Raw genomic sequence first — 15667 nt, forward strand, 5'->3', positions numbered from 1 at the left:
TGGTGCTGGGGACGACTAGAGGAAGGGAGTCGAGTGTCGGAGACAGGTCGCATAGAGGGCGATTGAAATCGCAGAAGGTCGCGAGCGAGCAAGAGAAATTTTTTTTTCTCCGAAGCCCTCATTCGACAGAGCCTTCCTTCCTGACAGCCCAAGCACGATGTAATTGAGAAAGGGAAAGTGAATTTAAAGCTCGACCCCTCTGAATTCACTTCCCTCCTATTATGCCTAAAACTGGGGAAAGTGAAATACATTTGTATTTAACTTTCCCCTGCACTTATGCTGCACACTAACGACTTTTGGCTCCTTTTACCCAGCTTACAAAGGGCACTAACAGGGCCTTGAATTTACTATATGAAGATTAATCTTATCTAGTCATAAAATAGGATTCAAGAGACTGGAATTCCTAACTCTGATTACAAGGAAGCATCTTTATCACCTTGTCAAAATAGTTGAAAGATGCCTATCTTGAGAATGTTGCATGGAAGTAATCCTTTTCTCTTCCAACACCCACCTGCCACAGCTCCAGTTATCTTCAACCTTTTGATCCCATGAAATTGACCTCCATTGAAGCAAACTCCTTTTCCTTTCACAATGGCATTGTCTTGCTCCACCTCCGTCAGAGTTACCAACAACACCCTACCAGCCCCCCACATCTTTTACGGTTCTAGAGACAGAATTAAGGTGATCTCGTCGGTGAATCAGAACAGTAAACGCAGACAATGCATTCGAATAGTTCCTTCACCTGTACCTCTTCATTCCTCGTCGACAATCAAGCGGAGTTTCGTATCGCAGAGAGGTTTTGTGCGATCAGCTCATACTGGCAACGGATTGGGAGGGGAGGATCACACGGCAATGGGAGCAGTACATAAGCTCTATACTGCCATTAAAAATCGAGATTTACAAGAACTATCAGAGGTTATAGGTGAAGAGTGCAGAATGGTTTTGAATTTCATGTCATTGACGCATGATTTCTATGGGAAAGAGGTAAGTGACTAGCAGAATGATCTCCGTAGATGACTGAAACCTTTTTCAGTAATATAGAATCTGCTATTTCTTGTAGCAAGTGTTGGAGTTCTTCTCTTCGCTGATGAGCTCTATGGGGAAAAGCATCAATTTTGTAATTTACCCAACGTCGCATAGCGGACCTCAAGTTGGCGTTACATGGCATCTGGGTTTGTTCATCTTCTCATTAGCAAACTTTTGAGTTCTTCTTCTTCTAAGTTTGGATTTTCCGAAACAGAAATTTGATTCTTAGCTCGAAATCTCAGTCTTAGTTAAAAATTTGAATGCAGATTGGAAGGAATCCTTTATGCCGTTTGGGACAGGATACGGCTTCTATACTACTCATCAGTATAATGGGAAGTTAGTTATAGAGTGAGAGAATTCAGAATCTCAGATGCCTTAAACAAGTTCATTGGGAATTTGGAGAACTTTAATCCTTTTTTCTTTCTTGTTTCGAAAGTTTTCTTTTCTCATTTAGCTGAATCTGATGGAACTCTACATGAACGAACAGGGACATGAGGATTCTTATAGAACCATTCAAATATTTTGGACCCCTCCAATCGGTATGAGCTCTCTTTCTCTCTCTCTCTCTCTTGCTCTCTTCTCTCTCTGATACGGAAACTCTTATTTTGCAGAAACTGGTAGAAATTTTTATGCCACTCGTAGACAAATTTTCTCTTAAAAGCGAAGGCAAGAAGCAGAAGGCACTCACTTATGGTTTCCTCAGTCTTTTGATCTTCACCATCTCCTGTTTACTAGTCGAAAAACTTGTTCCTTGACGCCCGGGACGATACCCTTTCGATACGATCTCCAAAAATTCAATGTAATAAGTAAATAGACCCAAATGTTATTAGTTTTCCATTTCGCAACAAGGAAGCTTAATATTGCAGATATCTTGTGATCAAAGACAACCTCTGCAACCAGAGAGTTGCTGTCTAGTTTCTGGATTTTTTTTCCCAGTAATTCATATGAAAATGCCAACGAATGACAAATTTTAATGATATAAAAGCCACAAAACAAGTAGATTTATATTGGATATAAGAATGAGAACTACATCTTCGATACTTCCGACACAAAATTTGAGGCAAGATGCCTCCTTTTACAACACAAATACGCTAACTTCAAGTTGGGAAATGGAGAAAGTGGAGAGATTCTCAAACGAAAATCAGTTTATTTAACCTTCACACTCCGGTGGCGGAGTGAGAAGACACTTGCGAGGCAGAGCCATGGCGAGCTTGGGGTCGACGCCGAAGGAGGGGAGGAGGTAGGAGTCCTTGTAACCACAGAGACAGTGGAGATCGGCAGTTCCCATCACATCGCAACAACCCTTTGAAGGAGGAGAAGGCGAGGGGGCGCGAATTGCAGGAAGGCATTCGGCGAGCTGGGCGGCGTCCATGTTGCATAGGGTCATGGCTTCGCCACCCTGAGAGGCAGTGAGCACGAGCAGTATCACCACAACTGTGACAGAAGCGATGCTAGACATGGCCATGGCCATTTCGTTTGCCTCTGTGGTTGTGGTGATGAAACCGCATGGTGATTCCTCTATTTAAAAGGAGAAGGAGAGGAGTCCCCTGGTCTCTTTGGGAGAAGAAATTCTCGGGAAGGGAAGAAACTCTGGTCTGAGACTTGGACAGCGTTCCGGGACTTTCAACTGGAACTCGATTTATTGTTTTATCAGGTAGTCAGTGGAAGGGAGTTGGTTGACGACGATAGGTTCATGTAGCAGCACCGCATACAGCTCTTGGGAGCTTAGAACCTTAGAAAATTAAAAAAAAAAGAGAATTTAATTATTATTATTTAAAAAATAGTTAGTAAAAATAAATAATTCTCCTTTATATTTACTATTTTCAGGAATAATAATAGTTCAATTCTTATTTCTTTTATTTTCTTTTCTTTTCCATAGGGTTCCATATAGACCGCCAACCGCCAGGTTCTTGGAGGGGATTGTCCCTGGTCACATGCGGTTTTTTTTTTTTTTTGCTGGCCCTAGGGGTTCTCAAATGGGCAGGTTTGAGGAGACTCTAGCCACTTGTCCTATTTGCAGTTGATCACTATTATTTGTATTTTCATTTTGTTTTGTATTTTTACTTATTTTGCGCAATATATTTGATAAACCAATGAAATGAATTATATTTTGGCTTCATTATTCTCTTTCTTATGTATTTACTTGTATTTTAATGATGTAAATAGAGGGAGAAAAAACATTAAGTCCATAAGTAAATATTAAAAATTGAAAGTTCAAAGTGAGGGAGAGCTAAATGGAATAACAATTTTTTTTTTTCAAAAAAAATAGACAATACAAACCTAGAACATGCATTTTGAAGGAATAAGAAGAGGAAGAAGTAACAATGGCAAGAGAAGCTTATTGGCTATGAGCTCATAAGGTTACAAAGGCGAAAAGAAACAAAAAACTAAAATTAATAATCAATAAGGATCAAATAAGCTCTTCATTGTCTCTATGAATGGGCTCTAATACCATGTTTAATTTACAAGAGGAGAGTAGTTATAACAAATTCATCTCCCATGTTGTGGACTCGATAGCCGGACGAGTCATCTAGAGGCGACTCGGATGAGTTAATAGCTCAGTAGGTTTATTTTACTTTGTTTAAGTATAGCGTTAGGAGTATTTTAGCCATGATGACATTCTTGTAATTTTTACCATTAAACTCTCTTGCGATGTAAGGTTCAAAGAGGACACACAGACGGGAAGAAGGGATATGCAGAATTTTAATAAAAAATCAGGATCGGCGTTCTCCTTCATTGAACCCTAGGATCGGCATTCTCCTTGACGAACCCAAGGGTACAGGTCTCCCCTCGACGAACCTGGTATTCGCATTCTCTTCCATTCCGTTTTCCATAACCTTCTCACCATCATAGGTCGTCCGGGTAAATCAGGACGTCTTGGTTTAGCCTTTGATCTTCTAAACGACCTCTCCCTTCGCTGAGTCACAAGATCAAAGGTCCGGGATCATAACACCCTTAGTTATAATTTAAATAATATTAATTATCCCTACAACCATTAAACCCTAGGAAACTACTTTACAGAGAAAACGATTTGCCCAAAATAAAATAATAACTTCCAATAAAAAATACTTTAAACTTTTGGTAATTTATTTGTTTACAAATGAGTGTGAGAACAAATACAGGTACAGGATCTGAGATTTGAATGAAACCCAAAGAAAGAATGTCTTCCCAAGTTGTCTAAATCTGCCCAGATGGATTTATCAGTTCTTCCTTCTTCTGCTGAGGCACAGAAATGGTGGTTCTGTCCGACTCCTCTCCTGCTTTGATGGATATACAGGTTTCAGCTGCTTCTTGCCCATTCTTTCCGAATATCGAATGTGTAGTTGACTTCCAAGTAGCATTTGTTATCATCGTCAAGGAACTAAGAACAGATTTACGACAACATCAATGCTTGAAATTCAATTAAACAGGGTAAAGAAAACCCAGAAATGAAGGTCATAAGTACACGCAACAATGAAGTTTTAAATGAATGTAAGCCCATTTACCTTTGTTCTTGCTGAGTATGATCCCCTGGCAAAAAGGCCAGAAGGGGTAATATCCTCAGGAAGCTCATGCACATAAGGCTCTGATTGTGGACTGAAAGTCCCCAGCATTTCTTTCCTGCTGTCAACTGAAACAACAAAACCCATTTCAACCAGACCATTCAGAGCAGAGATGCCAAGAATTCTGATGGGATCTATGAACTGGAGAAACAATTGAAATGGTTGCAAGGAAGAGTTATGTATTGTTTACCCTTAACACCAGTTTTCCAGACTGAGTTGGAGTATTTGAGACCTGAGACAATGTTGTTACTGACTCGGAAGGTGAGTTTTAACTTGTAATGGCTGCCTTCTTTTAGAGTAAACCACAAGCCCTTAAAATTGGAAGCTTCAGGAATGGGGAGAGGAAGCTCTGGTCTACCAGGTGACAGAATGGAAATGCCAAGAATCTTTACTTCTGGCTCCAGAGTTTCTGCAAAATGTCAAAAAAGTGACTAAGCTTTGTGTTCTTTAAATGCAAACAGGGCCAATATCAATGATTGGAATAGTTGGAGAAAGTAGGAAGAAAAGATCTGGAGACATTTAAAATACTGAAAGCAGTTAATGCTTGGATCTATTTGAAAGTGAAGATGAAGCAAATTAAAGAAGAAATGAAAAGGGTAGTTTTCCCTCATCAAAACTTCCCTTTTCTTTTTCTTTTTTCTTAGAACAAGTCAACAGAACAAGAATATGAGAGTATCATCGCAGAGCAAAATAGACATGTGAAATTTTCAAATTGTGAGCTTAACAACATACCCAAGAGAAATCCAAGTGATGAGAAGTACGAAACAACAATGACATGAAAAGAATAGGAATTTGTGTACCTCCAATGCTTTCCAAATCTACAGTCCCCAAAAGCTGCTCCTTCCACCTTCTCAGGCTCTCGTCTTCCTGAAGTATCAAGCATCATTGGAAACAGGGAAGACTATTGAGGAGTTCAGGAAAAAAGAAGAATGAACACTTGAAGAATACAGGAGTTTACTTACCTTATCTTTTTCTAGCTGTTCTTTGAGAGTGAACTGAGGCCCCAAAACAAAATTTTTACTGTTTTTTCCTTCCTCACCTTCTTCCTCCTCCTCTGTAGCATCACAGGAGACCTCACTCATTTGCCCGTCGTACTTGTCTGGGTCATCACCCAATCCTTCCGAAGCTGTACCATACGGAACCCCATTTTCTTCTTTAGGGCTCTGCTTTCTAGCATCAAATCCCATCGTTTTGGAACTAGAGACAGCTCCGATGGTCATAGACATCACAAAACCATGAAATTTCAAACACCAGCAAAGCCAATGCTCAACAGAAAGCAAAACCAGAATAAGAAAAAGGAAAAGGACAGGACTCGAGAAGAGCACCGGGTGGGTGAGAACTGTTGACTAACTGGAAACACCAGTTACAGGGAGAAAAGAGCTGTGAAGAGGGGAAACCAGGAAAGCCTCAGAAAAGCCTCTCTCTGAAAGAAAGTTTTAAAAAAAGAAAAAGAAACTGAAAAATCACAGAAACCCACAGAGCTCAGAATCCCAGCGTGGAAGACGGATAGGAGAAAAGAGATGGGACTTTTTGACTGCTCTACTTCACCCCGACGCACAGAATTCAATATCAAGCTAACTAATCATCAATCGAAGAAAGCAAGATCTTCACAAAGTTCCACAACAGACCCACTAGACTTCCAAACAAAAGAAACTGAATGGCTCCAAAATCCCCAAATAGAAGCCAAGAAGGAAGCTATCTTGTCTTTTGATTCTTTAAATTCTAGGAAAAGAAAAAGAAAGAGAAACGAAGAGGCTTTGTCCTTGGAGAAAGAGAGCTGAGACCGAGTGTCTTGACAAAGATGGAAATGGTCTTCCGGCAGCAAGAGTTTATGACAAAAAAGGGAGAAATGGAGTTTAAGAGAGAAGATGATGAGATCGTGAAGGTCATGACTTGTGAAGAAGACTTGTGTCCACGCAGGCCACGACTTTGAGAAGAGTATCTCAATTCCAGTACAGCTTAGAATTGGGTGGACAAAAGCTGCGCCTAACGCAGAATTCCGCAGATGATTGCGGTGGGAGGCTCATAAATCAACCCACAAACAGAATTGAATTTGACTTGAAAAAGGAAACTAATCTCATAATTGAGGCCATTCTGTTTAAACAAACCGTCATTCCTTCTTCTTCTTCCTTCTCACGTCACTGCAACTTTTCAGCAGTTCCATTTTCTTAATACTAAACTGACATTAGATGGGATTGTGGGAATGTTCCTCTGAAGCTCGAGAATCGTGTTTGATTTGATTAGAGTAAATAATAGAAGAAGAACTTGGCAAGGGGACAAGCCCTCTATGGACAAGCCCTCTAAAAGTTGTATTTTGGATTCTTCTTCTTGCTGGCCTAAAGTTAAATCCGTTGCTAAAATGATTTGATGATTGGGGAAACAATTCACATTTAAAAAATTGTGAGGGGTGACAAATGGGTTAGGTAGGAGCTGGGTTGACAAAGTAGCTGTGACATGGGTAGACTTGAACCCAACTCTCTTGTAAAACAAGCTAGAGATGTTCACACAAACTTTGATTTTTTAAGTTTGGGTTAAAATAAACCCACTTAAAAATCTAATAGATAAAAAAAGATATCAGAATTTGATAAAAGATGATAAGAAAAAAATTAACTTTAATTATAAAAGATTTTATTGGTTTACGAGTTGTTTTAACGAGGAAAAAATACGAGACATAGTAATCGGGTCTAATCGGGTCTGATTGGGTGATAGTTCAAATTTATCGAAGTGGGATGATTTATTTAAGCGTTCCATTTGAATAAATAAGTTGGGGGCAAATGTTGCTACTCCTAGAAAATTTTCATATATATATATATTTTTTTTTCTTAGAAATAATATACATAATTATCTAATTATGAAATTATAATTAATTTTGTAAATCAATTTTAAAATCAAGGAACTAGGGAAGGATGAGGAATGTTTCTAAGAAGAGATTGTATGGCAAGTCTAGGATAGATTTTGAACTACCTAACCATGGGTGCCCTACAACTAAGTCCTTACTCCACACTATAACAAAAGCCCCCCACCCCACCCCACTATAAAAAAGACCCTTGTAATTTTTTCTATGGGTTAGTGTAGTTTACCCTACTTTTAATCTCGGTTGTACCCAACTTTTTATCGCATTCTTCATATGAAATGTTTTCATAAGTTACTTGAGAAAATTTTGTATAATGTTCAAAAAACTTTGTCTTGCCTAGTCGGTTTAACTTGAAGTCAGGGTCTAGATTATATTCAAAAAATGTAGCTTTCTCCATCAGCCCTATATTAGGGCTTCTAAAATCAGAAATATTTTTTATGCTTCAACCAAAATAAGTCAGATATCTTGATATAATTTGCAAAGTCATTAAAAATGTATAAAATATTAAAATAACATAAAAACTGATTTTTATATTTTATTTGTATTTTGTAATAATTTTTATTCAAATATATTTAGTCTAGTTAAATCTAATTAAGAAGAAAAAAATACAAAGGGATGAGTTGACAAATACATAATATTTTCATCTAATACAAACATTTTAAGGGTAAGATGATACCCCCTTTTTAGCTCTCCTAAAACATTAGACCCTCGAAAAGGGGTGTATTGGGCAATACATGAGATGTCTCAACTTACAAAGTTTAGTGAACATTAGTCGGATGATGCACCCAAAAAATAAAATTTTAAAAAACTAAAGAACCTTTTTTCATCCTATCTATATAAAAAATTTGAAACTCTTGTATAAGAGTCGCAAAAAAATGAATAAATAATTGAGATACAAATATTGACAGTGTTGACTCCCATCCATATTTTGATGATAATAAGAACTTAATTGATCTAACAAATTACAAATTAAGCATTTCATATGCATATCCATTAATAGACACAAAAACCAAGGTCTATGCAAAAGAACCGAAACAGTCAAATCAAGACTACAAGTTTCAATCGCGTGTCAAGAGGAAGAAACACCCACAAAAATAAGAAATAAAGAACTGAAGACTAGAGTCCAAGTTACTTAGAAAACCTCAAGACTCTATACATGTAACTAGAACAACCCCAAGACTTCAAAATTGAGGTATAACTTGAAATTTTTGGACACTTAGGGGGGTTAGTCAACAAAATGGATTTTTGAAGTTCATGTTCATCTCCAACATGAAGATCATGTCAGTCATGTACATGAACTTCAACTTTGCACTTGGTGTTAGTATTGACGACTTCATGTACACTAGAAAATAGTTTCCAGTGTTAATGCCCCAACATGAGAAAAAAGTTAAAAACAAGAGAATCCTTAAACCCTTATAAAATACTTAATTACAACATAATCCTTATACCCCAAATTAGGTAAAACAACCATTATTACTATACGAATAAGTTATTTAATGTATAATTAAATATATTAATATATTTATTAATTGAATTAGATATTTTATTGTGCATTCATATGGTAATTACATGAGCTAATGAAATACGCACATGATTAATTACAAATAATAAATAAATAACGTTATAAATAACAAAAATGAAAGTAAAACGTTGAGTTATTAATTTACTAATCAGATATGATATACTTTAACCTAAAAATGAATGATTTAAGAGAAAAAATTGATCTAATCATAACTTTAACACACTATATATTTGTACAAAATATATTTTATGTATTATTCATTAATAACATATTGTCACAAAATTTAAAACCATTGGTTTAATTAATTATAGCAATCGGATAATTAAACCAAAATAATTTATCAAATATTTATTTGAACAATATTTTAATTATGACTATTAAATCACTATTTTAATATAGTAATAATAAAATAAATATATTAAATATATAAAAATAATTATTTTATAAATTAAAAATATAACTTAATGATATTTATGACGATAGTTTAATTTTTTCTAACTTAGGAAAAATTAAACCATCGTCGTCTTCCTCAGCGGCGAGCCAGCGAGCAACGACATCGGCGACGGCGGTGGGCAACACCGATAGAGGCGGCGCTCCGATGGTACGCCGAGAGGGAGAAGAGAGGGAGGCCAAGAAGCTCTGTAACAGATGCTTGACCTCCCGTGCTTTGTGACGGAGGTCGAGAGGGAGGATGGCCGATCTGAGGGGGGGGGGGGGGGGGGGAGGGGAGTGGGACGCCGAGAGAGAAGAGAAGTCGTCGCCGAGGGAGGAAGGCCTCCCTCCCTCTCCTCTCCCTCTTGACCTCCGTCGCAGAGCCTCTTGGTCTCCCGTACTCTACAATGGAGGTCGAGAGGGAGAGGCCATAGAGAGGGAGACCGGAGAGGGACGGTGGAGACGAGAGAGGGAGCAGAGAGCTCGGGGAGAGAAGGTGTGGGAAATGGAAATGAGTAGACTCACAGAGAGGGTGTGAGGCAAAGAGAGGGGCGCGCTCGTTTCATGTACATGATTCTCAAAATTGGGCGGAAAGTGCTTTTCCCTCGTTTATGCTTTGGACATGATCTCGTGAGTCATGTTAGTCATGTACATGACTTGAACTCCGACGCTCCACTAACAACCTCAGGACATGAACTGAGTAATGTGGCCAAAGTTCATGTCCTGATTCATGTTGACTACCCCCCCCTTAGGTAATTGGCATCTTCAACATGTTTTATGCATTCATAACCATCCCTTAAAATATGTTAGAATCAATTAAGAATCACTTCTTTCATGCTTTGTATGCCAATTCTGAAAGTTAGCATTGGATTGATCTCCAATGATCAGTCAACTAGAGTGTGCACTGGTAAGAATTACAAAGCATGTTCGTTCAATACATGTACATTGATCGATCAACCAAAACTGTATCAGATTGTGCTATAAAGCATGATTGATCATCCACTATTGGACTCATAGATCATACTTGTCCAGGTATGCAAAATTTATAGAGCATGATCGATCATACACTATAACAATTATCGATCAAGTAGAACAATGCCATTTAGGGACACAAAGCATGATCAATCAATTTCCTTACATTGATCAATCATACTTGTATTGCACTGATAGGAATTGCAAAGCATGATCTATCAGTCACTATTGCATTAATCGATCAATGTATTTTTATCAACCAACTTTCAAATATTGATCGATCAATAAGCTATTTCTAACAAAAATATAGGTTTTATGCACGATTGATTGATCATTCACTTTGACTTGATCGATCAATGTCAGGACATTTTTTTTGTAAACAGGTAAAAATAGTTAGTTTGACTTGGAGAACTTATAATTACCCCACCAAATGTTCAATTGAGAAGTAAATGAGCATTTTAGGCATTCCATCTTGAAATTTCGTATTAAGTTCATTTTCGAGAGAGAGAAGGCATTTTTTTTTGCATATCTTCACCATTCCTTTCAAATTGACTCCTAGGATTCATCTTAGACAAGCTCCAAATCATTTCGAAGTGTGGGTAAATGCGTAGTTATTTTGAAAGACAAAGTTGTCTCTCCAATCTTCAAAAGGGTGTAAGCTTTTTATTTTTGCTGAGTCTTTTGATTTTATTTGATAGGTTCATCTAGAATATTGAATCTAGATTGAAGTGCCAGCTAGAACTAGAATCTAGCTCAATCTCAAGAGAGATTGCTAGTAAATTGTGTATTTGAACATACAAGTAGTTTGAAGGAGAGCCAAAATCCCTTTCTTGTAAAATTTTAAGCTAATAGACCTTATAGTAGTGGATTTCCCAAGCACGGGTTATTGGACAGTGAAAACCAATAGGGGAACATCGATAACAAAAAAAATTGGTGTTCATTGTAATGTGTGAATTATTCTTGCTTTACTTGTAAGGCATTTTTATCTTGTTTTAATTTTTTTATACTTAGATTTAAAATTTGAAAACCTAAATTCAACACTGCCCCCCACCCTTCTTGAAAAGCCACATGACCCAACAATTGGTATTAGAGCAGGCTTTAGATATTTGAAATCAAATCTTGATTTTATGACATCTCAAGACATAATGCTCCTTCTTGAAGGACAATCTGCCAATCTTCCCCCTCTATTTAACGATGTGGATTATGGATATTAGAAGGTAAGAATGAAATTATTACTCCAATCCATGGATTAGGACATTTGGTACGTAACTAAGAATGACCCATTTGAGGCACAAAAGCTAGAAAAAGGGCATTCTTGTCACAAAGAGCAACTCAAAACAAACTCTAAGGTCATCAACTTATTGTTATGTGCCTTAGGACCAAACGAGTTCAATTGGGTCTCCACATGCAAGACTGTAAAAGAAATTTGGGACAAACTAGAGGTCACACAAGAAGGGACCACTAGAGTTGAAGACTCTAGAAATAGTTTGTTGATTGCCCAAGACGATGAATTTAGAATGAAATCAGGTGAATCAATAGCAAAGATGAATACTAGGTTCACTCATATCATCACGAGATTGAACATTCTAGGAGAGATAAATCTCCTTCTATAAACAAAGTGACAAGCTTCTCAAGGCAAAGTCATGGGAAATGAGGAAAACCACCACAAAAGAGCTTCTAGTGAGTCTCCTAGCATTTGAGGTAGAACCCCAAGAGAAATAGGATAAGTAAACCAAAAGGAAAACTCTTGCTCTTAAGGCTAAGACTAGTGCTAAAAATGACACTAGTGAAGAGAGCTCCGATGAAAATACATCCAACCCCAAAAACAAAAGTCATGGATCAACCACAAATACACATAAAAAAAAATAGCCTATGTGACAGTCCTATCAAAATTCCTTGCCACATGGACACATTCCATGTCAGTCCCACTATAGTACAATTAAATAGACACAATGAATTCACACATTAAAAACAACGTAATTTAATAATTATAAATAAATAAATTAGAAATTGAATTTCAAACAAAGTAAATTTAAAAATAAAATAATTAAACAAATACTTCATATCAATTAACCAAATAAGATACTTAATTTTTATTTTGGTGTTCAATAATAAACATTGGATGCTAATAATCTTTTATAAAATTACTAGTAATTTAGATTAAATTATTTTAAGATAGAAATTAACTACTATAATTTCAATACTTATTATTTATAGAAATTAACTACTATAATTTCAATACTTATTATTTAATTAATACTTTTATGATATAAACTAATTATTATTATTTAATTCATATAATTAATTTAGAATGTAATGTTAAATAGTGTTTTGAAAGATTAAATGGGTAAACCACAACACAACATTTTTATAATTTTTTTATTACTTAAAATTGTTAATGAATATAGTCACTGATTATTAAAATTAAACATTAATTTTACATTAATTTTTTTTTAAAAATTTAAAAATTAAATAATTGCTAGAATTTTTTTATTTCAATAAATAATAATCCCGAGAATTAGTTATTTAATTTTTTTGTGTTAAATTTTATTAAAATTAAAAGTAAAATCAAACTTAACATTAAATTTTTAATTAATATATATATAGTAATTAGTCATTCTAATATAATTTTAAATATTAATTTAAATTAATTATGAAAACTTTAACTTTTTATGTTAAATAATGTTTTTAACTTTTAATTCTAAATCAAATTAGTTTAAATTTACATAATTTTAATTCAATTTATTCAAATATAATTATTCATAATATTAATTTAAATATTACTATTTTAGGTTTCACTATGAGGCATTTGATAATAATCAAAATTTTTATCAAATTATTAATAATTTAATTTAATTTACCTTTTCATTGAAATTATTATTAATAATTTTAGTAATTCTTTTTAAGCTTAATTTAAATTAATTAAATACTATTTTAGCGTTCACCGTTAAAAATTGCATAATAGTAATACTTTTATCAAATATTAATAAATTGAATTAAATTATTTCATGTAATAATAATTATTAATTTTTAATAATCTTACTAATAATTATTTTTTGTTATTAACTTATGTAGAATGTATGTTAAATAGTGTTTCAAGAGAGTAAAAGTGTCAACCACAACATTTTTATTAAAATTTAACTTGTAATGTTAAGTAACTTTACATTATTAATGAATATAGTCACTAATGATTAAAAATAAATATTTTTTTGACATTGAATTTTAAATTATGTAGACATATTGATTAATTAATTAATTAATATTAAACATTTTAATTTGATAAGTAGTGTTTCGAGAATTACTTATTTTTTATTTTATTTGTATATTCATTTTTACACTTTCATATTCACCCCCACACACAAATGTAAGTAATTATATGTATTAAAATTTAAAAAATATTGAATTATTAAGAGTTATGTAATATTTATAATTATAAATTAATAATAAATAAAATTTTATTTTATATCAAAATTATTAAATTATTAACTTTAACAAAGCAATCTAAAAAACAAATAAATTACTTAGTTTTAAAATTTTAAGTAAAAATTCCATTTCACCCATGAAGATGTGAAATTATAATGTTTTTTTACACCTGAACACATTTCACTATGTGACCATGCTGAGGAAAGATTTTTGTTGTCAGATCTGGTCTCAAGGAGACAGATGAGGGCAGTAACTAAGGGAGAGAGGCTCAACCACCCCAATGTTGAGGTTCCATGCAGATCTGAGCCCTTCTTTTGTTGATGACAGCAAAAGCTTCAACCTTCACCAAACTGATTAAGCTTGGTAGTTGAAGCTGCAATCATGTATCAGTTTGGTTGAAACAGTTGGCCTTCAGCAATGACACCATTAATGCCTGCCAACCGATCTGCTACAACCTTCTTCTTCATTGCATGAGCTTATATAAGCATAAACAGCGTCTTTCACTACCCTACCCAGAAGCAAATAGCTTACATTTCCTTCTCCTTCTTCTTCGTCTTTGTCGTCCTCGTCGTCTTCAATCTTCTCTTCCGGCTTCCGCCGCACTGGTACTATAAATCTATAAAAACAAAAAGAAGAACAGAAGATGAGTGTTGAGATCTTGGATGGATCCACCATTCGAAAATTTGTGGACAACGAGCGGCTGTTTCATCAGACTGTTGACGACCTTTTCAATCGACTGGACAAGAACAAAGATGGCCTCCTTTCTTATTCGGAGATGATGAAGGAGCTGCAGTGTCTGGGAGCTGTGGGGGTAGACTGTGATGTGGTTGGGACAGTGAGCTTCGTTGATGAGGAAGAAATGGGTGTGGTTGATTTGGAGGGATTTAGAGCAGAGACGAAGAAAATGATGCTGGCCATGGCCAATGGGTTGGGATCTCTGCCGGTGCAAGTGGTCTTGGAAGAGAACAGCTTGCTGAGGAAAGCTGTCGAGTGCGAGTCCTCCAAGGGCTTTGCATTGTGAACTTCCTCGTCTCAAAATATCATGAATCTGTTAAGACGATTCAGTATTATAATCTATTTTTAAGTTTAATTATATTTGGTAAGACATGCTGCATAAAGATAAACTTTGTGTAGGCAAAATAAAAAATTTAACTTTCATTGTTTATAAAGCCTTTCTACCTATAGTTCACTGATGAAAAGCCTTTTGTGGGTCTAAGCTTGTGTGGCCTTGTTTAATTGATAAAAATCCTTTTGTGGGTCAAGAATTGTGGTAGGTGTGCTGTTGTAAGTCACTATGAGGGCATTGATCTAATCAGCTATGTAGCCATTAAACTATTGCAAATCCCATCGAAGGTCTTTGATATAATTTGGCATTTTGACATAATAGATTCAGCTTTAAAGTAGAACAAATTAAGAATGGATTAGCAACCTCAGTTTTGGTTGTGATTGAGGTTGTGCACTACTATAAATCATTCACGTCAATTTACAAATACCGGTTCTCACCAAAATTAGAATTTAATAAGGCATTAGTACACACAAATTCTGTTCACCTTCTCTAGGTTTATGCCTTCTAGGACCTAACAAAACCAGTCTTACCTAGTTGACTGACCCAATTGAGCAATCAGGTCACTTATCACACAAGGGAATTTTTTCCCAAGTAGTATATCAAAGACCAAAGGGTGTAATTTTTTGTAATTGTTAATCGGGTGTCTTGAATCCGATTACCCGACCGACTTGATTACCCAGTTCGGGACCCGATTAAGAAGTTAAAATCGGGAGCTCAGATTTGGGGATATTTTGAGGAGGAGAGGTCGAGACGAAGAGGTTTTCGGGGGATTCTCTGCATAGAGAAAGAGGGGTTCGTAGAGGGAGAAATCGTTTTCGATTTTGTATGCT

General features: G+C 35.4%; 4 protein-coding genes across 4 annotated transcripts; 2 read left to right on the forward strand and 2 right to left on the reverse strand.

The window, feature by feature from the left end:
- The first annotated feature begins 616 nt into the window (after window positions 1–616).
- LOC137934750 (uncharacterized) lies at window positions 617–1837 on the forward strand. Its single transcript, XM_068779277.1, has 5 exons — window positions 617–984; window positions 1061–1172; window positions 1293–1374; window positions 1514–1565; window positions 1638–1837. The coding sequence occupies exons 1-5, from the start codon at window positions 853–855 to the stop codon at window positions 1779–1781; spliced, it is 522 nt and encodes a 173-aa protein (XP_068635378.1). The 5' UTR covers window positions 617–852; the 3' UTR covers window positions 1782–1837.
- A 339-nt stretch (window positions 1838–2176) lies between these two features.
- On the reverse strand, window positions 2177–2497 carry LOC137939702 (putative lipid-transfer protein DIR1). The gene has a single exon (XM_068784863.1). The coding sequence runs from the start codon at window positions 2495–2497 to the stop codon at window positions 2177–2179; it is 321 nt and encodes a 106-aa protein (XP_068640964.1).
- Window positions 2498–4085: 1588 nt separating this feature from the next.
- LOC137940411 (rho GDP-dissociation inhibitor 1-like) lies at window positions 4086–6201 on the reverse strand. The gene is made up of 5 exons (XM_068785465.1): window positions 5531–6201; window positions 5369–5435; window positions 4759–4977; window positions 4512–4636; window positions 4086–4387 (listed from the first exon to the last, which is right to left on the reverse strand). The coding sequence occupies exons 1-5, from the start codon at window positions 5792–5794 to the stop codon at window positions 4307–4309; spliced, it is 756 nt and encodes a 251-aa protein (XP_068641566.1). The 5' UTR covers window positions 5795–6201; the 3' UTR covers window positions 4086–4306.
- Window positions 6202–14414: 8213 nt separating this feature from the next.
- Window positions 14415–14792, forward strand: LOC137939711 (uncharacterized). The gene has a single exon (XM_068784866.1). The coding sequence runs from the start codon at window positions 14415–14417 to the stop codon at window positions 14790–14792; it is 378 nt and encodes a 125-aa protein (XP_068640967.1).
- Window positions 14793–15667: the final 875 nt, after the last annotated feature.

The sequence above is a fragment of the Aristolochia californica genome, unplaced genomic scaffold (assembly GCF_029961685.1).
Source record: "Aristolochia californica isolate CCGP_79_NKW_82.1479 unplaced genomic scaffold, dmAriCali1.0.hap1 SCAF_10, whole genome shotgun sequence".
Taxonomy (NCBI): Eukaryota; Viridiplantae; Streptophyta; class Magnoliopsida; order Piperales; family Aristolochiaceae; genus Aristolochia; species Aristolochia californica.

Bases quoted from the DNA above. Each gene is read 5' to 3' on its own strand.
- LOC137934750 (XM_068779277.1), top strand. From the start codon at position 853: ATGGGAGCAGTACATAAGCTCTATACTGCCATTAAAAATCGAGATTTA. The intron at 1,173-1,292 runs GTTTGTTCATCT...ATTTGAATGCAG, and splicing joins TGGCGTTACATGGCATCTGG to ATTGGAAGGAATCCTTTATG. The intron at 1,566-1,637 runs GTATGAGCTCTC...CTTATTTTGCAG, and splicing joins ATTTTGGACCCCTCCAATCG to AAACTGGTAGAAATTTTTAT.
- LOC137939702 (XM_068784863.1), bottom strand. From the start codon at position 2,497: ATGGCCATGGCCATGTCTAGCATCGCTTCTGTCACAGTTGTGGTGATA.
- LOC137940411 (XM_068785465.1), bottom strand. From the start codon at position 5,794: ATGTCTATGACCATCGGAGCTGTCTCTAGTTCCAAAACGATGGGATTT. The intron at 5,436-5,530 runs GTAAGTAAACTC...TTGATACTTCAG, and splicing joins AACAGCTAGAAAAAGATAAG to GAAGACGAGAGCCTGAGAAG. The intron at 4,637-4,758 runs GTAAACAATACA...TTGTTGTTTCAG, and splicing joins CTGGAAAACTGGTGTTAAGG to TTGACAGCAGGAAAGAAATG.
- LOC137939711 (XM_068784866.1), top strand. From the start codon at position 14,415: ATGAGTGTTGAGATCTTGGATGGATCCACCATTCGAAAATTTGTGGAC.